Consider the following 25,771-nt stretch of genomic DNA (forward strand, 5'->3'; position numbering starts at 1 on the left):
TTGCTAAGAGCTTAATTTGGACAACTTTAAAGGTGATTTTCTCAGTATTTTGATTTTTTGCACCCTTAGATTTCAGATTTTCAAATAGATGTATCTCGGCCAAATATTGTCCTATCCTAACAAACCATACATCAATAGAAAGCTTATTTATTGAGCTTTCATATGATGTATATATCTCAGTTTTGTCAAATTTAACCTTATGACTGGTTTTGGAAAGGGTTCCGGGTCCAAATACACAAAAATGCTGAGAAAACAAAGTTTTTTGGGACCTGAAGGATTTTTATTGAAGAACAGCAGGCAGTTTAACTGTTCAGGACAAACAAGGGACACATGAACGACTATCACTAAACAAAAAAACACAACTGTGGATTATTCAGGTATTAAGAATCAAGTGTATGTAAACTTTTGAACAAGGTCAATTTTTTATAAATTCAACTATTATTTTCTCTATATGTGACCCTGGACCACAAAACCAGTCTTAAGTCACTGGGGTGTATTTGTAGCAATAGCCAAAAATACACTGCATGGGTCAAAATTTTAGATTTTTCTTTTATGCCAAAAATCATTAAGAAATTAAGTAAAGTTCATGTTCCATGAAGATTTTTTGTAAAATTCCTACTGTAAACATATCAAAATGTAATTTTTGATTAGTAATATGCATTGTTAAGAACTTAATTTGGACAAATTAGGTGATTTTCTCAGTATTTTTATTTTTTTGCATCCTCAGATGCCTGATTTCAAATAGATGTATCTCGGCCAAATATTGTCCTATCCTAACAAACCATATCAATAGAAAGCTTATTTATTGAGCTTTCATATGATGTATAAATCTCAGTTTTGTCAAATTTAACCTTATGACTGGTTTTGTGGTCCAGGGTGTGAACGTCTTTTATGTGAAATCTCTTATTCAGGTCAGTACTAAATAAAAAATAACATGCATTTTGTATGACCCCTCTTATTTTGGTAAAATAATTGTAGGTGTATGTAAACTTTTGACTTAAACTGTATATAAATACATTTAAATAAATGTTTTAAAAAAAGATTTAAAAAAAAGAGAAACACCTGAATATTTCTTTATACACTGCAATTTTCATGTTTCCACGTTAGTAAAAAAAAACTAAAAATGTGACAAATTTGATCTAATCACAATATGAATGTAAGTCATGACATGGCAGTAATCAGAAAGCAGATGGCGCTAATACTCTCTGCTGTCAAGAGTTGCAGAAGTAGAAGAAGAAGAGGAAAACACACATGTAAGTGCACTACATGTTTTCATATGGGATCCGATGTGGATTCTCCACTTGAGGAAAATCACTAACGTTAAATCGCTAACGTTACGAGACGTCTCAAGATCAGTCAAAGACATCATGATCATTCGGCGCTTCGGTTAAGAGAGAGTCACTCGACGCTTTTCATCTGATTAACATTCGTATGAAATATACATACACAGACTGATATGAGCAGGATTAATTGATCTTCTGATGTAAATATGAAGCTCAAAGAGCTAGAAAGCTGCCTTCAACAGGTGGATGGATTTGAGGAGCCCAAAATACTCCTGGAGCAGTACCCCACCAGTCCGCATATAGCGGGTGAGCATTATATAGTGTTTTATAGACTCAGTATTGATACTTTTTTATTTTATTTATTAATGTCAGATGTGTATTTGCGAATTTTTAGATGTGGTCTGCTTATGTATTCGTATTAGCATACTTGTATACTATTCTTATGGCGGCTGTAGTAGCCTATACTGTACGCAGTACGCAAATTTTCTATATCCCACAATTCAGTACGCTTTTCTTGACGTTTTGTTTCTAGTGTGACAAATGATCAGGACGTAATTGTGTTTTACTTGTCTCGTTTTTGTAAGAGGTTTAAGAAGTTTTAAAATATTTTACAATTATGTTAAGAACTACTTTTTGTGCAAAATGACAAATGGAAGCCGGCTTCTGCCACAGAATAAAAAAAATGCTTTATATCTCACAATTTGGACTTGCAGTTTTGAATTTATTTCTCGCAATTAAAAAAGAGTTGTGTTTATATTTCATAATTTATTTATTTTCAATATATTTCTTGCAGTTCAATTTAAATCTCGCAATTTTTATTTACTATCTCACAATTCCGTTTTTTTTCTTTTCTCAGAACTGTGAATTTCTAACAAAATTCTGACCTTTTTTCTCACAATTTCGGCTTTAAATCTCGCAATTTTAAGTTAATGTTTCAAGGTCAAATTTTTTTATAAGTTTGCAATTCTAAGAAAAAAAGGTATAATTGCAAGATGTTAAGTCAAAATTACAAGATTTAAACTTAACTGCAATTATACACTCGCAATTCTGAATTTATAACAGAATGTTGATTTTATTTCTCACAATTTCGACTTTAAATATTGCAATTTTGAGTTTACATTTTGGACACTTTTTGTTTAACTTTTTTAATTGCTTGCTTAAATGCAAAAATAAAATTGTGAGATATAAACTTGTTAGATTAAGAGTTGTTTTCATCTTATTATTATTATTTCCTTTATATATTTATTCTGTGACAGATACAAGTTCACTGAAGCCACTTGAATTAAATATGCACATAATGTGACAACAGTGTGACATACTGAATGGAAACTTATTATCTTTGCATAATGCATACAGTTTCACATGCTAATTTAAAACATATTAGGCAACATACAGTTAATTTAATAAATATTGAAGTCTTTTGTCTCGGACAGATTGCCTTGAGTGACCTTTTTGTTTTAATATGCTTTCCTGTTGCATAAAATACCATCCAATTGTCCTGTGTGTGTTTTTTTTTTCTCACTGCAGGCTGTATGCTGTACACCATCCACAACACATTTGATGACATACAAAATAAACTAGTTGCAGACTTGGGCTGTGGCTGTGGGGTTCTGTCTATAGGAGCTGCAGTGCTTGATGCTGGGTAAGACCAACTCTGTCCTTTCAATCTGTGGCCTACATTTAGTCTAGTTTTAAAACTGATATGAATCAACACAACTGTAATATTTCCTCTTCAGACTGTGTGTTGGATTTGACATTGATGAAGACGCCTTGGACATATTCAAAGGAAATGTTGAGGATTTTGAACTGTCAAACATTGATATGGTCCAGTGTGATGTTTGCTCTATTGGATCCAATTACACCAAGAAGTTTGACACGGTCATCATGAACCCGCCATTTGGCACAAAGCACAACCAGGGTAAGGGTCATCTTAAAGTCAACGAGGAGTGCTGTTGACATAATCTCATGCATTTCTTCTATTTATTTGCAAAATTAAAAAATAACTGTTTTCGAACAGGTTTCCCATATTCCTATGTCTTTAATTTTAGGTATTGACATGCAGTTCCTGCGGACTGCGATTTCCATGGCAAGTACAGCTGTGTATTCCCTTCACAAGACCTCAACACGAGATGTAAGAATATTGCATATTATGTCATAATTTCACAGCTACAACATTTCAACTATATTCGTAAGGAAAATTTACAATTGAATTGCATTTTCGTGCAGCACGTTCAGAAGAAAGCTAACGACTGGAAAGTGAAAATGGAAGTCATTGCAGGTAATATTTGGTGTACCTATAAACAATATTTATTTTTTCAAATACAGTTGAAGTCAAAAGTTTACATACACCTTGCAGAATTATTTTACCAAAATAAGAGGGGTCATACTAAATGCATGTTATTTTTTATTTAGTACTAACTTGAAGAAGATATTTCACATAAAATATCTTTACATATAGTCCACAAGAGATAATAATAGTTTAATTGTTTGTCCTGAACAGTTAAACTGCCTGCTATTCTTCAGAAAAATCCTTCAGGTCCCACAAATTTTTTGTTCTTTTAGCATTTTTGTGTATTTGAACCCTTTCCATCAATGACTGTATGATTTTGAGACCCATCTTTTCACACTGAGGACAACTGAGGGACTCATATGCAACTATTACAGAAGGAAACACAATGCATTAAGATCTTTTGATCTTAATCTTCTTGAAACTTCTTGAAACTTTTTGAATTTGAAGATTTTGTCTTCTAGGAAACATATAAGTATCTTCTGTAGCTTTTGAAGGGCAGTACTAAATGAAAGAAAATATGATATTTAGGCAAAATAAGAAAAATGTGCACATCTTCATTCTTTTTAAAAGTTTTCACCCAGGGGTTAATGCATTATTTTTCTTTCTGGAGCATCAGTGAGTGTTTGAACCTTCTGTAATAGTTGCATATGAGTCCCTCAGTTGTCCTCAGTGTGAAAAGATGGATCTCGATACCGTACAGTCATTGTTAAAAAGGGTTCAAACACACAAAAATGCTGAAAAACGTCTCGGGTTACGTATGTAACCTTAGTTCCCTGAGGGAACGAGACGCCGCGTCAGGAACGCTATGGGGAACGCCATTGGCGGGCCGCACTCTGAACTGTGTATAACAACCAATGAAATGACGGGGGTGACGTCACAGGCGCGGTGACGTCACCGACCAGGAAGTATAAAGCACGTGCGTTTGAAGCCGGCGGCAGCTCTTTAGGAATGAAGCGAGCGCCGCAGGGTGCGGGAATTATGGTCCGAGACGCGGCGTCTCGTTCCCTCAGGGAACTAAGGTTACATACGTAACCCGAGACGTTCCCTTCCGGGAACTCGAGCCGCGTCAGGAACGCTATGGGGAACGAGACTACCAACGCCCCCATAATTACCGAGCCCTGCGAGTGTCTGCTCAACCAGGGTGGAAAAAGAGAGAGCCCTTGTCTAGCATTACGCGGACAAGAAGGCCCTGTAGTCCTCGGCCCTCGGGCACACGAGGAATGGTAGTCTTCCTCTGTCTGGTCGCCAGCCAGAACGAGAGGTACTCCACGGCCCTCAGGCACACGCAGAGTCTTAGTCCTTTGTCTGGGAGTTAGCCAGAACAAGAGGGACCGAATGACCACTGTCTAGCACTCGGCGGACAGATGGTGTGGGAAGTCCTCGGTCCGCAGACCCACGAGGACGGTGAGCTCGACCTCAAGGCTCCTCGGCCCTCGGGCACACGAGGAGAGGGTGATCCTTTGTCTGGGGGTTCAGCCAGAACAAGAGGGATCCAAGGCTCGGCCTGGAGCTCCGCCAGGACGCGAGGGAATAAGCCATTGTCTAGCATTACGCGGACAAGAGGGCACTGCAATCCCCGGCCCTCGGGCTCACGGGGAAGACAGTAGGTGCCTCTGCCTGGTAGCCAGCCAGTGCATGAGGCACTCCTCGGCCTTCTGTGAAGGCAGACGAGGAGTCTTAGTCCTTGGTCTGGGGAAAGCCAGAAACCAGAGGGACCGGAGTACACTCGGTCTGATAGCATCCTGCGTCAGAACACGAGGAGAATTAAGCCATTGTCTAGCATTCCGCGGACAAGAGGGCTGTACAGTTCTCGGCCCTCGGGCACACGAGAACCGTGACCTCTGCCTGGTTCGCCAGCCAGTGCGAGAGGCACCCCTCGGCCCTCGGGCTCACGAGGGGTCTTAGTCCTTTGTCTGGGGGTTCTGCCAGGACAAGAGGGACTGAAAGGGCTTTTGTCTAGCTTTCACGGACAAAAGGGGTAAAGTTTTGCAGATCTCTTATGAGTGGCGAAACGACTTCTCTTCTTTCCGCAGAAAGAATGCGCCTTGAGAAGTCTCCTCCTGGCTAGGGAGGTGGCTGCCCCTCTAGGCCTAGCGCACTAGGCCGAGAGTACAGCCGAGCCTGGAGCGGCTCTGAGGTCGAGCTCGTAATACCTAACGAATGTTAGGGGCGTGGACCAACCCGCAGCATTGCAGATGTCTTGTATTGGGACACCTGCCGTCAGAGCTCTCGAGGCACTCATGCCCCGAGTAGAGTGAGCCTTGAGTCCCAACGGTGAGGGGAGATCAGAGGACTCGTAAGCAGTAGTTATGGCATCGATGATCCATCTACTAATAGTGGGTTTTGAAGCTGGGCTCCCCCTCTTAGGGGGGCCGTAACAGACAAACAGTTGCTCTGTTTTACGCCACGTGGCAGCTCTGTGGACGTATGCGTCTAAAGCTCTGACTGGGCACATGCAGTTTAACTTCCTGTGACCTGGCTCCACGTATGGAGGAGGATAGAACGCCTGCAGCGTTACTGGCTGCGGTGCTAGGGAGGGGACCTTCGGGACGTACCCGACCCTGGGATATAGAAAGGCCTTGGCCATCCCTGGGGCAAACTCTAAATGAGATGGGGCCACTGAAAGGGCCTGCAGATCGCCTACTCTCTTGAGGGAGGTGAGTGCTAACAGGAGCGCCGTCTTAACTGTGAGGGCGCGATCCGTAGACTCCTCTAAGGGCTCGAATGGAGGCTTGCAGAGAGCTTCTAGCACCACAGCGAGGTCCCACGTGGGGACCCTGGGTGTCACTCGAGGCCTCAGCCTGAGCGCACCGCGGAGGAACCGTATGACCAAGGGCTCTCTACCTACTGAGAGGCCACCTAAAGGGGCGTGGTAGGCACTTATGGCCGCCACGTATACCTTTAGAGTGGAGTGAGCTAGCCCTGCGGATAGGCGAGACTGTAGGAACTCCAGAACTGTACCGACCGGGCAGTTGACTGGGTCCAGGTGGCGCTCGCGGCACCATCTCGCGAATAAGTTCCACTTAAGGCCATACAGTTTCCTCGTAGAGGGAGCTCTGGATTGGAGAAGGGTCTCAACAACCTCGGTTGAGAGACCCGCTCCTATGAGTTGTGCCCCCTCAGGGGCCACACCCATAACCTCCACCTCTCTGGGTGGGGGTGGCATATTGCGCCCCCAGCCTGAGACAGGAGGTCCCTCCTGACGGGAATCTCCCACGGAGAGCCGTCTAGGAGAGATACCAGGTCCGAGAACCATACTCGTGCCGGCCAGTACGGGGCTACTAGTAGCAGCCGCACTTGAAACCGACGGACCCGTTCCAGAACTCCCGGGAGCAGAGCGATCGGGGGAAAGGCGTACAGACGCAGCCTCGGCCACGTCTGTGCCATGGCATCCAGCCCCAGTGGAGCTGGATGAACTAGAGAGTACCAGAGGGGACAGTGCGATGTCTCCTGAGTCGCAAACAGGTCCACCTGAGCCTGGCCAAACACTCTCCAGATCTGCTTCACCACCTCTGGGTGAAGCATCCATTCCCCGGGCCTCGGCCCCTGCCTTGACAGGACGTCTGCTCCCACATTCAGATGTCCAGGAATATGGACTGCTCTCAGGGAGAGGAATTTCTCTTGAGACCAAAGGAGTATCCGGTACGCCAGCTTGTACAAGGGGCGTGAGCGGAGTCCTCCTTGGTGGTTTATGTAGTAAACCACCGCAGTGCTGTCTGGGATACTGCCAGCATCTCTAAGCGGTTTATGTGCCACGAGAGATGGTGGGCGCTCCATAGGCCTTGGGCTGAGCGGCCACGCATGACCGCCCCCCAACCGGTAAGGGAAGCGTCGGTCGCTAGCGTGATGCGGCGACCAGGCACTCCCAGAACCGGTCCCTGAGAGAGGAACCAGGGTTTCCTCCACATGGCCAAGGCACGTAGGCAACGCCGCGTGACCTTGATCTTGCGGAGTGGGTTTCCCCTCGGGGAGAACCCCCTGGTCCTGAGCCACCACTGCAGTGGTCTCATGTGCAGCAGTCCAAAAGGTATCACGTTGGAAGCGGCTGCCATAAGACCTAACAGTACTTGAAACTGTTTGACAGTGAGTGACTGGCCTAGCTTTACTGCATTCACTGCGGTCAGTATGGAATCGACTCGTGCAGGAGACATGCGTGCCTGCATGGAGATCGAATCCCACACTACGCCTAAGTAAGTGGTCCTCTGTAGTGGAGAAAGCACACTCTTCTTGGCGTTGAGTCTCAACCCTAACTCTTTCATGTGAGCGAGAACAGCACCTCGATGCTGAACCGCTAACTGTTAGTTGAGTATGCGGATGCCCTGGAGTCACAGTGGAGCCAGCGCAGCATCCACACACTTCGTGAAAGTGCGAGGTGAGAGAGCTAGGCCGAAAGGAAGCACTCTGTCTTGGTAAGCCTTGCCCCTGAAAGCGAACCTGAGATACTTCCTGTGCTAAAGAACCAGAAAGTTCACTAAGGGTACCAGCCTCTCGAGACTGGTGTCTGGATTTACTTGAGGAACTAACTCGGAGTCCTGAAACAGCGAACTGGCAGGAAGCGCCGGAATTAGCTCCTCGGAAAACCCCCGCGGGGGTTGCGAACTCTCCAGGGCCGCTACGTTTCCGGGCGGACCAGCTAGAGGATGCTCGCGGGAGATAGCCGCGCCCTGTAACACTGGCAGGGTTAGCTGACTCATCTCCTGAGGGCCACGAAGGGGTCTGAAACCCGCACCTGGAGGTACGGTGCAAACCCCCTCGAGAGGGGCTGCCCTCAACGGCCCTGAACCACAACCGTCAGGGCCGCTTAGCCGAGGACTTCCTTGACTGGAGGACGACCCTCAGGTCAGGCCTCTTCGTCTTGGAAGCCCCCGACTTAGAGCGTTGCTTTCCGGGTCCCCTAGGCTGGGCCGGGGGAGCACGGGCGGCAACGCTCTGTTTTTGTGCCTCTCTATGGGAGCTCGTACACGGCTGAGGCTGCTTCTTAGATGGTGCAGCAGCCTCAGAGGAGAACACGCGGCGAGGAAGGAAAGTTCTGAACGCCGCCGCCTGCTTGCGGGCCTCCTGGTGCCTGGCCACAACGGTATCAACCGAAGCACCAAAGAGGCCAGATGGTTGCAGGGGGGCGTCCAGAAGCGTGACCCTGTCCTTCTCTTTTACGTCGGACAGGGTCAGCCAGAGATGCCTCTCCGCGGCCACCAGGGCTGCCATAGACCGCCCAACAGCACGGGCGGCCTCCTTGGTGGCGCGGAGAGCGAGATCTGCAGTTTTTTGCATCTCTGTGACGCTAACTTCCTCGCCGCTGCTGAACTCCTTCAGCAGGTCAGCCTGGTAGGCTTGCAGGATGCCCATGGTGTGAAGGCAAGACCCTGCTTGACCTGCTGCCGTGTATGCCTTACCCATCAGGCCAGATGTGACTTTAAGGGGCCTGGTGGGTAAGGACGGAGCCTTCAAGGATGATGCCGAGCCGGGTGACAGATAGCCCGCAAGCGTCTGTTCAACCCGTGGTATCGTCCTATAGCCACTCTCCTCTGCCCCCCCCACATTTCCATAATTTTCAGCGGGGGAGAAAAGACGGGAGGAGTATGGCTTTTCCCACGATCTCGCTAGCTCTTGGTGGAGATCGGGGAAGAAGGGAAGGCTCCGTTTTGGAGGTGCTGACTTTGTCCGCAGGAAGCGATCATCTAATCGGCTTCGCTGCGGCTCATGTGATTGCTGTTGTTCTGCGGGCCATGTGATGTGTAATTTGGCTACCGCATTAGTCAGCACCTCTACGAGCTCCTCATAGTGAGGCGAGCGTGATGGCGGTTGTGGTTCCTCTGTAACACTTTCAATGTCAACCTCCTCGGAGGAAGACAAGAGGAACTCGGGGACCTCCTCCCGGGGGGAAGAAACCGCAGCGCGGGCTTCCACATCCAGGAGGAGATCGCTCGATCCGCTGAGTGAGGGCGGAGATAGGGGATCACCCGTCTCCATACCCTCCAGCAGATCGAGCTGCGAGCCCCACGAGTGCAGCCGCCGCTCCGCCTCGGCGGAAGCGGGGCCAGACCCACGGGGCACGCTAGTGAAAGCCCCCTCCTCGAAGAGGGCTTTCCGGGAGCGAAGCAGACGCACCGGCAGGCGTTCACAGTGCTCACAGCCAGCCTTTTCGAGGGCTGACTGTGCATGCTCCGCTCCCAAGCAGACCACGCATAGACTGTGTGTATCCCCACCAACAATGAAGCGTTGGCAGGGAGGGACACACTGTCTATGCGGGCGCTTAACCACCATCAAACTCTTTTTCTTAATAGGTTGTAAAGATGCCATTCTACTCAAATAAAAGTGTGTCAAACTGGACACAAAAACAGCAGAAATGGCAAGACAGACACAGACACAGAGCGCTCTCGCTGAATGACAAAAGCTGCCGCCGGCTTCAAACGCACGTGCTTTATACTTCCTGGTCGGTGACGTCACCGCGCCTGTGACGTCACCCCCGTCATTTCATTGGTTGTTATACACAGTTCAGAGTGCGGCCCGCCAATGGCGTTCCCCATAGCGTTCCTGACGCGGCTCGAGTTCCCGGAAGGGAACCAATTATTTTTGGGACCAGAAGGATTTTTCTAAAGAACAGTGGACAGTTTAACTGTTCAGGACAAACAAGGAACTCATGAACAATCATTAAAAAAATTCAGGTACAACACAGTATTAAGAATCAAGCTAATGTCAACTTTTGAACAGGGTCATTTTTATAAATTCAACTATTATTTTCTCTTGTGGACTATAAGTGTCAGTACTAAATAAAATATAACATGCATTTTGTATGATCCCTCTTATTTTGCTAAAATAATTAAAATTTTGTAGATTCTGCAAACTGTATCTTAAAGAAATTAACAATTTTTTTTTCAACAAGGACACAATAAATTGATCAAAGGTGACTTTAAAGACATTATTTCGTATAAATCATGTTCTTTTAAACTTTCTATTCATCAGAGGATCATGAAAAAGCATTTATAATAAGAATAAAATGTATCCAAAGCAGCAAATCAGCATATTAGAATGATTTCTGATGATCATGTGACACTGAAGACTGAAATAATAATGCTAAAAATTCAGCTTTGATCACATAAATAAATTACATTTTCAAATATATTACAATTGAAAAGTGATTTTAAATTGTAATAATATTTTACAATATTTTAATATATATTTACAGCTGCATTGAACATAAAAGACTTTATAGTGATATGATGTTCTGTCCATAACTGTTGTTGTCTCACACAGAGCTCAGATACGACCTGCCAGCATCTTATAAGTTCCACAAAAAGAAGTCGGTAAGTCTATGTTTTGCTACAAACCTGTTTCATTAAAAAAAAAATATATATATATAAATATTTCACACTGGACACATGTAGACAGATTTTTTCAGAACTTACAACGATAAACTGCTGACATAGTTTTTCTGTCTGATGATTTTAGGTTGATATTCAAGTGGACTTCATTCGATTCACTCCAACATGATGATGTGTTTTGTTGCTTTTTAATGTATAAAAATATACTGTTCTTTAAAATACATTTTAGAAATTAACATCATTTTTGTGTGAATACAAGCATCAATGTAGGATTTACAAACACACCATTGTTGGAACTTTATTTAAATTTGTGCTTTTCACATTTTTGGCAGCATACACAGGTAATAAAACATCACAAAAACTAATAACAATAAATTAACACATCACACATATCTATAGCAAAACCTGGATTCACGACAGTATTACAAATACAAAATCATCCAAATAAATATAAATAATACTGATTACGGAATAAAAACATTTCTTGATTTAAAACACCAAAACAGTTTAGCTTTTGTTGCAAAATATTACACTCTACAAATAGGTACTGTGCAAAAAGTAATCTATTGTGCTGTTCAATCTATATTTAGAAACAGCCCTTTATCTTCCAGACACACTGCGTCTCACACATTATGAGTGACTACACGTGTTGAACAAATATAATATCATATTGACATCACATTCACCAGATAAGGACTATATAGCGGGGTCCAAAAATCTGAGATTTATAGGGAAACGATTCAAGTGATAAATTGAACTGAAAATGAAATATTCTAACTGATGTGAACAAAACCTTATGATAATGTTCTCCAGCATAATTTGAGATTAGCCAAAGAGCAATGGACAAACATCTGATCTATATGAAGAGTCACATGATCCATGTAAGAAATTTGCAGGGTTCCTATGTAGTATGAAATTAGATTTTTAGTCATTTCAAGGTCTGGATAAGCATGGAAGAATATGTCCATATAATTGCTCCAATTTTGTTTTAACATAAAATATAAAATAGAGTGCAGAATGTTTTTCATGGTGTTTGGAGCAACAGTTAGTAACAGTTAGTTTGGAGCAACAAGATTAGTAAACATGTGAGAGCGGATTTGCCTTGCTTGAGTTTTTACAGATATATATTGACAAATGTCTGCACTATATATTTAATGTAATGCTAAAAAACAATATAAAAACATAGCTGCAAGTGACAATTAAGGGGCCAAGCACAACAGAAGTAAGCAAGGCAGCAAGCATCTGTGGTATTGAGTAATTATAGCCATTTTAAGATGATTTTAGAGAAAACTGCTGAAAAATCATAAAAACAACCCCTAGTAATGTGATTTAATGGCGTATCACTTGTGACCAACAGATGGCGCTGTTATCAAATTGATGTGGGATGTTCTGTGTGAGGTGTCAATGGCACATACAGTTTGGTGTCGATGTCAAAGCTTTGCAGAGATACAACCTTAGACATAGTCTTGCATGGCATCATGCCTCAAATTTGTTGCAGTGCTATATAAAAAAAAACGGTTTTGTCTATCAACACAAAATCCATAACTTTTTGTCAGCACAGTCTGAAGATGATCTGACTTGATTTTGGTGAAAATCACAAAAACAGTCTAGGAGGAGTTAGAAAAAGCAGGTCTTTAACGAAAATCAAAATGGGTGAAAGGAAGTTCGGTGACTATGGCATAATTGGTATCTATGTTCTCGGCACGATCCCAGGAACATTTTGAGACCAGTTGATTACAATAGCTTGATGTAAAGAAAAGTTCTAACCATTTTTGAAAATACTTATTAAAATATATTATTTATTGTTGATGAATGGTTTATCGATTTTGACCAATAGGTGGCGCTGACCAATTGGCACAAAATCCATAAATTTTGCCAGCATCATCTAAAGATGACCCGAGTCAAATTTAGCAAAGTTTTGTAAAGATATGTCAACGCACTCGTAAAATATAGCATTTACCAACAAAATTAGAAATGGCCAACACCCAAAATAGCTGACATGGGAAAACTGGTGTATGATTCGACTCAAATATAAAAAGGTTTTTGGCCAAACCATTCAGTAGGCAAAAATATACATTTTCTTATATCTCCTGGCCACTAGGTGGTGCTGTGCCAAAAGTGTGCAGGTAGCCTCAGGTTACGGTCATTATAACACTAACCAAGTTTGGTCTCAATACGCCTTATTCAGCCCGCTGCCATTTTGAATCGAAAACGAGGCTGTGAGGGATAGTAGTCCAGCAGCGGCCACTGTGGCGCGTTGTTGCGTACCGGGATGTAGATCGTATAGCCGTAAAATAATAGGTTATTTCACATTTTTCCACAGGACAAAGAGCTCCAGAAAACGTGGATTGTTCGACAGGACATATAACCTAACTTTCAGGTAACAATATTGCATTTTTTTTAGAAAATGACTGTGGAAAGACTGCTAATTTCTAATGGGAGCATGTTTATCTTCCTTTAAACGCTTACACAGAGTTTTTCAAATGATGTTATATAGATTAAAATGCTTAATGGTTTGTGTTAAGAGCCTGCAGCTAGGTCATAAGCGTCTTCCCGACCTTTATTATGAAATTACGATAAACATGACATTTTCCTTGTCTAAAGCAAGACAGAAACAAAAAAATAATGTTCTGAATATCATTTTGCGATTTTAAAAGGGGTTGACATCAAACACTACATGGCAAACTAATAAATAAATGTTATCTTTTGATCGCTTTGCATAAAAATAAACTTTCAACCCACTGTTTTTTGTATGACTTAACATGTTGTCTGAAAGAGGCTTACGATCTAACTGCAGGCTCTTAACACAAACTATTAAACATGTTAATCTTTAAAACATCATTTAAAAAGAATATCTTTTTCATTTACAATCGCAAGGTTTTCTTTTCGTGAGGTCTTGAGTCCAGGTAAACACAGACGGAGCTGAACCCTCCTCAAGCGTCCTAATTCCAGTCAGTGTTTTTGAAAAACAATCCTGAGTAAAATGTTGAGCACTTTTGTGTTCTTTGTAATCTATACAAAATGGAGATATTTAGTTTAGTTGTTGTAGTAGTACATAACATGTTAGCTCTGCGTAAACGTTTAAAGGAAGATAAACATGCTCGCATTATAAATTAGCAATTAGCCAACCGGCTAGTTTCCACAGTCATTTTCTTAAATGCAATATTGTTACCTGAAAGTGAGGTTATATGTCCTGTCGATCAATCCACGTTTTCTGGAGCTCTTTTTCCTGTGGAAAAATGTGAAATAACCTATTATTTTACGGCTATACGATCTACATCCCGGTACGCAACAATGCGCCACAGTGGCCGCTGCTGGACTGCTATCCCTCACAGCCTCGTTTTCGATTCAAAATGGCGGCGGGCTGAATAAGGCGTATACGCTAAACCGTTGTGGAGAAGTAGCCTCACATCCATTTTTGCGTGCTCTTTGTCAAATTCGTTTGTGCATTATTCGAGAACGGTTTGACTAATCAACTTTAATTCCATAGTATTTTGCCAGCATGATCTGAAGATGATCTGGGCCAATTTGGGTGAAAATCAGACAAACTGTCTAGGATGAGTTCGGAAAAGTAGGTTTTTCTAACTATTTAAAATTGCGAAAAATCTTGAATTTGCTTCTAAAATGTATGGTTCAAAAGTAGTGGTAGTAGAGAGTTTGAGTTAGAGACACCAAGCTTGTTACAGTTAATGTTGAGACTGTCCTCTAACAGTGTGCCAAATTTCAAAATTTTCTGTGGAAAAAAATGTCTGGAAAAATCCATAATGGAAAAGTATGGAATTTTGAAATGGAAAATATGTAGGAACCCTGAATTTGTTCCGAATCTTAAGTATTGCCTATTCACAAAACATTTTATTTCCATGTTTAAATAAATAAATGTGTTCTCAGACTTTTAGACCCCACTGGACTTGGCTCTACAGAGTAATTGCGCTTTTCATACGCTGAACGCACAAACACAGCCGTGTGAGCGTGAGGCCGATGGAAGGTTTCCCACAATCTCCCAGCAGTCTATCTCAGGGTCATACCTCTCTATACTCTGCAGATAAGCCCCTTTAGAGTATGAATACCCACCTGCTACATATATACACCCATTAATAACAGCCGCTCCGCACTCCATCCTTCTCTCCTTCATCGCACACATCTGTCTCCACTCATCTCGCTCGGGATCGTAGCAGTCTATGATAGTGGTCTGTCCCCCGACCAGATAAAGCTTATTGTTCAAGGAGACCGAGCAAAGGCCGTACTCTGAAAGTAAAGAGTCTTGATGAGTTTTGAGATGGCGCAGAATGTTAAAGGGGACCTATTATGCAAAAATCACTTTTATTTGTGAGGCCACAGTGTGTGAAAACAACCAGCCTATAATGGTAAAAAGCCACACACTCTTTTTTTTTTTTAATAATCCCAATAAATCATAAACTGTCTCTGTGAAAATGCCATTCCAAGTTTCTCCCTACAAACACATCATTGTAGGGAGTAAGTATCAAAGTAAGTACAAAGTAAGTATCAAGCGTTTGTTTTCCAAATTGCCTTTCTGAAAGCACTTCTTGGCACTCTGTAAAGCTAATGTTGCCAAGTCTACCATTGTCTCTGCCTGTTTTCGCTGAAGCTGCCTTCACGTGCTACCAGAATGATCATAAATAGGAATGTGATAGTAAAAAATTGCATATGAAAGCAATGTGAAGTTGACAGCTTGAATTTGTCAAACTCATAATCACAAGTGGGACTTATCAAGTTTGTGATAGCATGTAATGGCATCATGGGACCAGCTACGTCGTTATTTTTCATCGCGCCGTGCTCCCGTATGTGTTATTCATAAACGCGCATTTATTATTCACAGTACAATCAGATGACTGACTTTTAACCTGATTCCGGTTGAAGCATAAGGCTGAACACTGCTACTAGGAGTTTCTGACATTTTCAGTGTGTGAGATTGTGCTGTTTTGTTTTTGCCAGCTCTTGGAGCTCCACCTTCTTTTGAAAAGGGGGCTGGGAGCACCAACTCATTTGCATTTAAAGAGAAAAACACAAAAATTGTGCATTTTGGCTCATACCCTAAAATGCTTATTTTAACTAGCTATAAAAAAAATATCTGTTGGGTATTTTGAGTTAAAACTTAACGTACACACACTTGGGACATCAGAGACTTACATCTTGTAAAAGCATAATAGGTTCCCTTTAAATTATGAGAGAAGCCAGATAGGCTTCTGTTAAAGGGGTCATCGGATGCCCATTTTCCACAAGTTAGGATGAGAAGTCTATAACATACTTCGGTTAAAATTTAAAAAACACCCTTTTTACCATGTCAAATCAGCCCTTTTTAGAGTGAATGCTAATGAGCTCTGCTTACCCCACCCCTCTCTGCAGTGGGATGATGAGCCGCACTGTTTACTTTAGCCACGTTTAGCTGTGACTAGCACATTATTAAAAAAAAGGCCATTTGCAAAGATGCATAAAAAACCCTTATACTCACTTCTTCTGGGTGAAGCTGCATCACAAATAGATCGGAATCGGTGCTTTCCTTTCAAAAACTAAAGTAACGTTATCCTCTGCGTCTTCAGCGGCTCAGATGTAGGGAGTAAATGATGAATGCTTTGTTCATTATTATATCCAACAACAGAACACCTGTTCAGCGCTCAGTCAGAGACATTCTTGTCTTCCCCTGCACCTGAGTCACACAATGGAAATCAGAGTCGGACTGTTTCAGCTCAGTGAGGGCGGGTCTAAGGTAAGCGCTCATGTCAATCAACTATAATAAGAGTGGCCTCTGTCTGTGTGTCATCACACCGACAAGAAGCTGAGAATGATCTGATTTTAAAAAGGGGATATTACTTTAAAAGATTAAAAAAATACCACTTGGTTTATTTTTATCATTGTAGGGTGGTTGTGTACACAAACTGCCAACACACATTAATGTTCAAACAACATGTAAAAGTGAGTTTTGCATCCGATGACCCCTTTAAGATGCTAATTTAGAAGGCAGCAAACCAAACTATGGTGGTTGTAGCCTAAAGATCTAAACCGTTTAGCTCATCTAATACAAAATGTAGGTGGCTCACCAGGATGTGGACATATCGTTGTGATGCTCCACTCATTGATATCTGGCCGGTAAGTCTGAATCTTCTCGTAAGTGCAGGTTCCTCTGTATCCATAATGTCCTCCGGTTACATAGACTCTGTCATTCACTACACAAGCGGTTGCATTACCCACACCTTTGAGTCAAAATAGAAAGACGTCATTTTAGGTATTTGATATTTTAAAGTATTTATATTTCAGACAATACATTTTCTAACATTTTTTTTAAAGCTGAAATCGTGATGACGATTACGGTTTTTAAAAAAAAGTCTCTTGAGCACACAAAGTCTGGTCAAAAATACAGTAAAAACAGTAATATTGTAAATATTATTGCAATATAAAATAGCTGTTTTCTATTTGATTATATTTTAAAACACAATTTATTTCTGAGATCCAAAACTGAATTTTCAGCATCATTACTCCGGTCTTCAGTGCCACAAGATCCTTCAAAAATCAATCTCATATGTTGATTTGCTGCTCAAGAAAGAGTTGTGCTGCTTAATATTTGTATGGAAAATGTAATAAAAAAAATTTTTTTCAGGAATATTTGATAAATAGAAAGTTTAAAAGAAAAATACTTTTTCTGTAACATTGTAAACATCTTTATTGTTGCTTGCCTTTAATCTATTTATTGCATCCTTGTTAGATAAAAGTATTAATTAAAAAAAAAAAACGTATTAACCCCAATCATTTGAATAATAGGAAATGTTGGAATTTAAGATTTGTTATGTTTTTAAAGAAGGCTCTTCTGTTCACCAAGCCTGCATTTATTTGATCCAAAGTACAGCAAAAACAGTAAAATTATAAAATATTTTTACTATTTAAAATAGTTTTCTATTTGATTATATTTTCAAATGTAATTTATTCCTGAATTTTTTTCATCATTACTCCAGCCACATGATCCTTAAGCAGCAAATGATCCTTAAGAAATCCTGAGGCATCACATGTTTCTTAAAGGGATAGTTCACCCAAAAATGAAAATTTGAAGTTTATCTGCTTACCCCCAGGGCATCCAAGATGTAGGTGACTTTGTTTCCTCAGAAAAACACAAACAAAGATTTTTAACGAAAACCGGTGCAGTCTGCCAGCCATGTAATGGACGTGGATGGGCACCAAACCTTTAAAAGTAAACAAAAACATGCACAGACAAATCCAAATTACACCCTGCGACTCGTGATGATACATTGATGTCCTAAGACACGAAACGATCGGTTTTTGTGAGAAACTGAACAGTATTTATATCATTTTTTACCTTTGATACACAGCCACGTCCATCTGTCCTGAGCACGAGCTTATCATCCGGCTCGTGACATGTGAACGCGCTCTGGTGTAGAATACGCAAACGCCGGAAGGGGAAATCTGTGAAAAGTCCCGGATGAGTTTGCACAAGCAAATGTAATCTTTTAGCTTTAAATCAATTTGAACAATCAGGATAAGCGCAAGTAATTACCATTTTGAATAGCCGCTATACCCACAATCTCTGTGCACTGTGTAAACAATGAGTGCTGTATACAAGCGACAAATCGCTTCCGGCGTTTGCGTATTCTACGCCAGAGCGCGTTCACATGTCACGAGCCGGATGCTAAACTCGTGCTCAGGACTGATGGACGTGGCTGTGTATCAAAGGTAAAAAATTATATAAATACTGTTCAGTTTCTCACAAAAACCGATTGTTTCGTGTCTTAGGATATTAATGTATCGTCACGAGCCGCAGGGTGTAATTTGGATTTGTCTGTGCATGTTTTTGTTTACTTTTAAAGGTTTGGTGCCCATCCACTCATATTATTAGTCTGGCAGACTGCACCGGTTTTCGTTAAAAATCTTTGTTTGTGTTCTGCTGAGGAAACAAACTCACCTACATCTTGGATGCCCTGGGGGTAAGCTAATACACACCAAATTTTCATTTTTGGGTGAACTATCACTTTAAGCAGCAAATGAGCATATTAGAATGATTTCTGAAGGATCAAGTGGTACTAAAGACTGGAGTAATGATGCTAAAAATTCAGCTTTGAAATTCAAGGAAAAAATTGATTTTAAAATATATATTCAAATAGAAAACAGTTATTTTAAAACGTAAAAATATTTAAAATTTTACTGTTTTTGCTGTATTTCAAATAAATCAAATAAATGCAGACTTGGTGAGCAAATTATACTTCTATAAAAAACTAAAAAACTTTTGACTGGTCAATATTTTGCCAAAACAATGCCACTAAAAAGGTCTCAAAACTCATCCTTCAGGCAACCAATCCAAAAGTTGTGTGTATATGAACTAAAATTCTGATACCTTGTATCATATCAGCCACAGGAAACCATCTCTTCTTCAAAGGATCATAAAATTCAGTTTCTCGCGTAGGAGCTCCTGCCGTATATCCACCAATGACATATATGCATCCACGTAAAGCCAAAGAGCAGTGGTAATATCTGGCTGTGATCATGGGACATCCTTCTGTCCATTCATCCGAGTCAGTGTTATAAATCCAAACAGCGTCTAAAGCATCCACAGTCTGTGTCCTGTATCCTCCGGTCACGTAGATATCAGGGCCTAGAAGTGCCACGCTGTAACTCTCTCGTTTAAAATCAGGCATGTCTTTGCCCTGAACCCACGTGTTAGAAACAGGGTCCCACATGTGGACTTCACACAACGGATGCCAGTAATATCCACCAACAACATACAAGCCGCACGTTAGTTTTTTGCAGCACTGTGAGAAACCTTTGCTGGGTTTTAAGGAGGCAACAATCAGAGATCGCAGTTTGCTTTCAGAGCAATGTTTGCGTAGATCCAAAGCGGTTTTGAGGTAAGCATCATCCACGTCAAGATGGATGCAATTGAGAAGCTCTTGAAGGTGATCTATTCGAGGAGCCGCGTCATGGGCGACCCATTTGACCACCGCGTCCAATAACGCCGCTTCCTTCCAAACATTGAGGTTCTCAGTAGATAATATCATCAAGAGCTTTTGGAAATCCACTTCTAGGAACTCCTCCTGAAGTGTGAGTTCTTCAAAGCGACTCAGTATGATCCTCAAAGCCTCACGCTGCAAATAACAGCAAACGTGAAGCTCGGCAAACGAGTGCATCCCGAGGCAATTATCGACATCCAGGAGACGAATCAAGAAGTTCTCGCAGGCTTTCTTGAGGGAGTTGAATTGCAACAGGTCTGCGGCCTCCAGAAGACTCTGGACGTTGTTCTGGGTTATGCTGATCTTTGAAGTGTAGACGTAGCTCACCAAAGCTCCCAGAACTTCTCCGTTTATGCAAGGAAGGTTGATTGTGTCGTTCAAACGTTCTCTCATGTCTAAGGTGAACATTACCTTGAAATAGGAGCTGCGGGCTGACAGGACAGCCTTGTGGCAGTGGAAGAGCTGTCCCGATGAGGACTGCAGGGTGATGTCTGTGAACAGACCGCTGCTGTGGAACTCATGAAGAGCTTCCAGCACCTCGGAGGAGTGAGAGGCATCGCAGAACTCATAGGAGTAACCACTTTGAGCTTTTCCTGACATTGCAACTGGAAAGAGAAGATTTTCAAATTAGTTTTTTAAGTGTCCTAACAAAATTAACTCTTTATATATATACTGTATATACAGTTGAAATCAAAAGCTTACATACACCTTTCAGAATCTGCAAAATGTTAAATATTTTATCAAAATAAGAGGGATCATACAAAATGCATGTACTGACCTGAATAAGATATAAGATAAAGACTTTTAGATATAGTCCAGAAGAGAAAACAATAGCTGAATTTATAAAAAATTTACATACACTTGATTCTTAATACAGTGTTGTTACTTGAATGATATTTTTTTTGTGTTTAGTGATAGTTGGCATTTTTGTGTATTTTAACCCTTTCCAACAATGACTGTATGATTTTGAGATCCATCTTTTCACACTGAGGAAAATTAAGGGACTCATATGCTCCAGAAGGAAACACAATGCATTAAGAGCCAGGGGTGAAAACTTTATTTTTTTTTTTTGAATATCACAGTAAATTTAGCTTATGTCTTTGCAAAAACACACAAGTATCTTCAGTAGCTTCTGAAGGGCTGTAGCTTTTCTTCTGGAGCATCAGTGAGCATTTGAACCTTCTGTAATACAGTAGTTGCATATGAGTCCCTCAGTTGTCCTCAGTGTGAAAAGATGGATCTTAAAATCATACACTCATTGCTGGAAAGGGTTCAAATACACAAAAATGCTGAAAAACAAAAGAGTTTGTGGGACTGGAAAGATTTTTCTGAATAACAATGGGCAGTTTAACTGTTCAGGACAAACAAGGGACTCATGAACAACTATCACTAAACAAAAAAAAAAAAAAAAAAACAGCTAAAGAATCAAGTGTTTTGAACAGGGTCCTTTTTTAAATTCAACTATTATTTTCTCTTCTGAACTATATCTAAATGTCTTTTATGTGAAATATCTTATTCAGGTCAGTACTAAATAAATAATAACATGCATTTTGCAATTTTCTGTCAAAGCCAGATGCAGTTCAAATCAAATCCACATCATGTTTATTCCAGTAAATATTTCTTATGATTATTTTTGAAGGTAACTTTCTGTATAGGCACAAACCTGGTTGTATATTTTCATAAATGTTGACTTGCTGTTGTGCTGTCAAATCATATGGGGGAAGTTTTCACAATTGGCATTAAAAAATTTAGGCATTTTTAGCTAAATGTAAAGAGTAAAACTAATTTTATGCAACCAAATGTAAAAATCTAATTGTAAATGGTAATATACAAAACTTACCAAAAGTTTTGGCATAGTTATATTCAGTTGTCTAAAACTACAACCTCAAAAACAAATGTGACAGCTTGCCCCCTTCTAACATTTATGTCTTGTAACTTCTCAATTTTAGCCAATTTCTCAATTTCAAACTTCATTATGACTCTTGTCTGAATGTAAACTAGTGTGTTTTTACTAGGTTAATTAGTTTACCTAACAGGTTTTACAAAAATATATCTATGCATTTTAATCTAGATCACAAAATTCACAAAAGATTATATTAATTTAAGACAAATTTGAACCAGTGTTATTTAGCATCAATATACTATAAAAAATTTTAATACTTTAAAATGGCTTTTTTCCATTTTCATTTAACTTTTTGTTTTTTATTAATTAAACATACGTCTCATCTGCTCACCAAAAGTGCATTTATTTGATCCAAAATACAGCAAGAGCAGTAATATTGTCAAATATTTTATTAATAAATATATTATAAAAAAACTGCTTCTATTTGAATATATTTTAATATGTGATTTACTTAAAGCTACATTTTCTGCATCATTACATCATTAATTGATAATAATATTAATATTATTATCAATTATCTCAAACAGTTGAGTACATTTATTCAGGACTCTTTCATGCATAGAAAGATGCAAAGATTAGCATTTATCTGAAATAAAAAGCTTGAAGTCAGTATATATATATATATATATATATATATATTTATATATATATATATATATATATATATATATATATATATATATATATATATATATATACATGGGAAAGAAATTATAGAAATTAATACTTTTATTTAGCAAGGATGCTTTAAATTGAGTGTAAATAATAAAAACATTTATAATGTTGCAAAAGATTTCTATTTCAGATAAATGCTGTTCTTCTGAACTTTCCATTTATCAAAGTAGCCTAAAAAAATCTACTTTTGTTTTCAACATAATAATAATAAATGTTCTTGGAGCAGCAAATCAGAATATTGCAATGATTTCTGAGGGATCATGTGACTGGAGTAATAATGCGAATTATTCAGCTTTGAAATCAAAGGAATAAATGACATTTTAAAATATATTCAGAAAACTGTTTAAATAGTAAAATATATTTCAAAAGTTGTGCTATTTTTGCTGTACTTTGTATCAAATAAATGCAGGCCCGAGAAGCAGAAGAGACTTTAAAAAAAAAATACTGTTCAAAAACTCTTGACTGGTAGTGTGTCTATATAAATTCCATATAAATTTAAATATATATTTAATTATAGTTAACGGTTTATATATTTTATTAACGAAAATGTATTAAAAAACTATAATAACCCTGTTTTGAACTAGGTTTTCGCAACCAACCACCAAAATACTGCTAATGATGTAAACAAACATTAATGATTTACCTTCTGCCTCAAACCCAGTTACAGGTCACTGATATAGCATTTGTGACAACTAGCCCCTATGTAAAAACAAGCTTACCTGCCCCTTATAATGACTGGTTGACACAGCTAGAAGTTTTATCCCCAACAGTGCGGCTTGTCCTCGGACAGATCAGACATGTGGCCCCTGTATTTAGCTTCAGCCACTAGAGAATGTCGAGCTCCTATTTTGGTATCTGTGTGGAGCAGGAGACTCGCTGCTGTCACCCGCCACTACTGATTCAACACAGCCGCGTCCTTCAGCCATGTGACCAAAACAGTCACCCCATCTTCATAAATGTGTTCAAAAAGCCGCAATTTAGATTTTTCAATCAACTGAGACATAATAGAAGTTTTCATGTTTCAGCTGTCATGGCAGTGTTGAGCGTTTAATCCTAATAGGGATTAAAGCCGTTGCATAATAACGCCTGAGGGAAACCGTACCAAGGGCGGCCGAACACCAAGAATTAATCCATTCGAAACGCTCCACCGTTTTCTAAAAGCAAGAGCGTTTGTTTATAACTTAGCGACGGTGAATTATTGGTGTGTAGTTGACATTAGGTTCACAGGGTACATTAAAAGGACAAAAATAACTCACGGTTACCATGGAAACAGTGTGAGGATCAGTCGATGAAGCAAACGCCTTTTTCTGTTTGATAGAGGCGTTTTTAAAGTATATTTCTAATAATTTACTTCAGGTTAATAATGTTTAAGTGCTAACAATTAAAGTGTTTGAATTTAATGCATTCTATAATATCAAAATGAATACATATTAAACCCTACAATGTTTGCTAACGAGTAACAACGGCTAACAATGTTTGGTTCCTAGAACGTTCTTGGAACATTAGGTTAAGGTCAGAAAAAGAATAAATGCTAAAAAATAACCATTAGAAAATGCGAAATGAGATAAGCCTTTCTGCTAAATTCTGGAAATGCCACATTATGGAAAGGTTGTGTGTTTTTGGGATGTTTTTATGCCTTCTGAAGGGTAACAGATTTAACAGTTTTTTACTAGTTTTTGACATTGCAAGCCTTGTGGTTAAGGTCATGACACTAAAGAGTGTTTGAAGACTGAATTTAATGCAGATACTGTACATATATTTGTCATACTCATACATTCTAAAGAAATGGTGCCAACTGCTGTCCCACAACCAAAATAAACATTTAAAAAGCATTTAAGTATCTTTACTAAGATCCTTATATTATCTGTCAGTAAAAAATGTGTCCTGCATTTTTGATGTCACAACCGAAAAGTGTAGGTTTTAGTCCATTGGCTGAGACTGATTTTAACCACACCCCTACATTTAAGATCATTAAATATTAATGTGTCCCTCTCTCTCATAGCTATATCGTAGACAAACTGCATGATTTTGAGGTAAATGTTTTCAAAAGTATGAAAAATCTGTGTAAATTCACTAACGAACACCATTTTTCTATAATTAAGCACAGCTTTCGAAAGTTTTTCCATAACATTTAGTTTTTATATATGTAGAACTGTTCAGAACTGTGCTTGCTAATGTGCTGATTAGCATCTTTGAGTTAGCTTTAAAAGCATCTAAAATTGTCACTACCGAATCATGACTGAAACATTTGATGAAGTTTCGGTAGTGACATATTTGTTTTTTTGGGTGTTATCCCATAAAGTTGTCACTACCGTAACAGTCATGACCAAAACCTTTGGTGAAGTTTCAGTAGTGACACCCTTTTTTTTAGGGGGGGTGTTATCCCTTAAAATTTTCACTACCGTAACAGTCATGACCGAAACATTTGGTGAAGGTTTGGAAGTGACATCTTTGTTTTTTTTTTAAGGTGTTATCCCATAAAATTTTCACTACCGTAACAGTCATGGCCGAAACATGTGCTAAAGGTTTGGTAGAGACATCTTTGTTTTTTGGGTGTTATCCCATACAATTGTCACTACCATAAGAGTTACGACCGAAACATTTAGCAAAGTTTCGGTAGTGACATCTTTGTTTTTGGGGGGTGTTATTTCATAAAATTGTCGCTACCGTAACAGTTATGACCGAAACATTTGGTGAATTTTCTTTAGTGACATCTTTGTTTTTTATTGGGTGTTATTCCATAAAATTTTCATAACGTAACAGTCACAAACTAAACATTTGGTGAGGTTTCGGTAGTGACATCTTTGTTTTTTTGGATGTAATACAATAAAATTGTCACTACCGTAACAGCCACAACCGAAAGATTTGGTGAAGTTTTGATAGTGACATTTTTGGTTTTTTTTTTGGGTGTTATCCCATAAAATAGTCACTACCATAACAGTCACGACCAAAACCTTTGGTGAAGTTTCGGTAGTGACATCTTTGTATTTTTTGGGTGCTATCTCATAAAATTATCACTACCGTAACAGTCACAAACTAAACATTTGGTAACATTTCGGTAGTGACATCTTTGTTTTTTTGGGGGCGTTATCCCATAAAATTTTCACCATCAGAACAGCCACGACGAAACATTTGGTGAAGTTTCAGTAGTGGCATCTTTGCTTTTTTGGGTGTAATCCCATAAAATTGTCACTACCGTAACAGTCACGACTGAAACATGTCATCATTGTTTCGATAGTGATAAATGGGAACACATAATCCTTTATTTGAAGGAAATAAACAATTTTAGTACAGTTATGCAAATGTTTTGTATTTTAGCATGTGGGTTA

At 39.9% G+C, this 25,771-nt stretch overlaps 2 protein-coding genes across 2 annotated transcripts; one reads left to right on the forward strand and one right to left on the reverse strand.

Annotated features, from left to right (window-relative positions):
* Positions 1–1,235: 1,235 nt before the first annotated feature.
* On the forward strand, positions 1,236–11,179 carry mettl5 (methyltransferase 5, N6-adenosine). The gene is made up of 7 exons (XM_073845896.1): positions 1,236–1,589; positions 2,811–2,925; positions 3,020–3,201; positions 3,332–3,414; positions 3,510–3,561; positions 10,828–10,877; positions 11,023–11,179. Exons 1-7 carry the CDS (start codon positions 1,490–1,492, stop codon positions 11,062–11,064), a joined length of 624 nt encoding a protein of 207 aa, XP_073701997.1. The 5' UTR covers positions 1,236–1,489; the 3' UTR covers positions 11,065–11,179.
* Positions 11,180–11,323: 144 nt separating this feature from the next.
* Positions 11,324–24,389, reverse strand: klhl23 (kelch-like family member 23). Its single transcript, XM_073845895.1, has 4 exons — positions 23,162–24,389; positions 19,252–20,469; positions 16,952–17,104; positions 11,324–15,140 (listed from the first exon to the last, which is right to left on the reverse strand). The coding sequence occupies exons 2-4, from the start codon at positions 20,462–20,464 to the stop codon at positions 14,830–14,832; spliced, it is 1,677 nt and encodes a 558-aa protein (XP_073701996.1). The 5' UTR covers positions 20,465–20,469; positions 23,162–24,389; the 3' UTR covers positions 11,324–14,829.
* Between the last annotated feature and the right edge of the window lie 1,382 nt (positions 24,390–25,771).

Source organism: Garra rufa, chromosome 8 (assembly GCF_049309525.1).
Source record: "Garra rufa chromosome 8, GarRuf1.0, whole genome shotgun sequence".
Classification (NCBI taxonomy): Eukaryota; Metazoa; Chordata; class Actinopteri; order Cypriniformes; family Cyprinidae; genus Garra; species Garra rufa.

Coding starts and splice junctions, on each gene's coding strand:
- mettl5 (XM_073845896.1), top strand. CDS start 1,490: ATGAAGCTCAAAGAGCTAGAAAGCTGCCTTCAACAGGTGGATGGATTT. Junction 2,926..3,019: donor GCTGCAGTGCTTGATGCTGG/GTAAGACCAACT, acceptor TTTCCTCTTCAG/ACTGTGTGTTGGATTTGACA. Junction 3,562..10,827: donor GAAAATGGAAGTCATTGCAG/GTAATATTTGGT, acceptor TGTCTCACACAG/AGCTCAGATACGACCTGCCA.
- klhl23 (XM_073845895.1), bottom strand. CDS start 20,464: ATGTCAGGAAAAGCTCAAAGTGGTTACTCCTATGAGTTCTGCGATGCC. Junction 17,105..19,251: donor TGTGGCTGATATGATACAAG/GTATCAGAATTT, acceptor TTTGACTCAAAG/GTGTGGGTAATGCAACCGCT. Junction 15,141..16,951: donor AACGATATGTCCACATCCTG/GTGAGCCACCTA, acceptor CTTTACTTTCAG/AGTACGGCCTTTGCTCGGTC.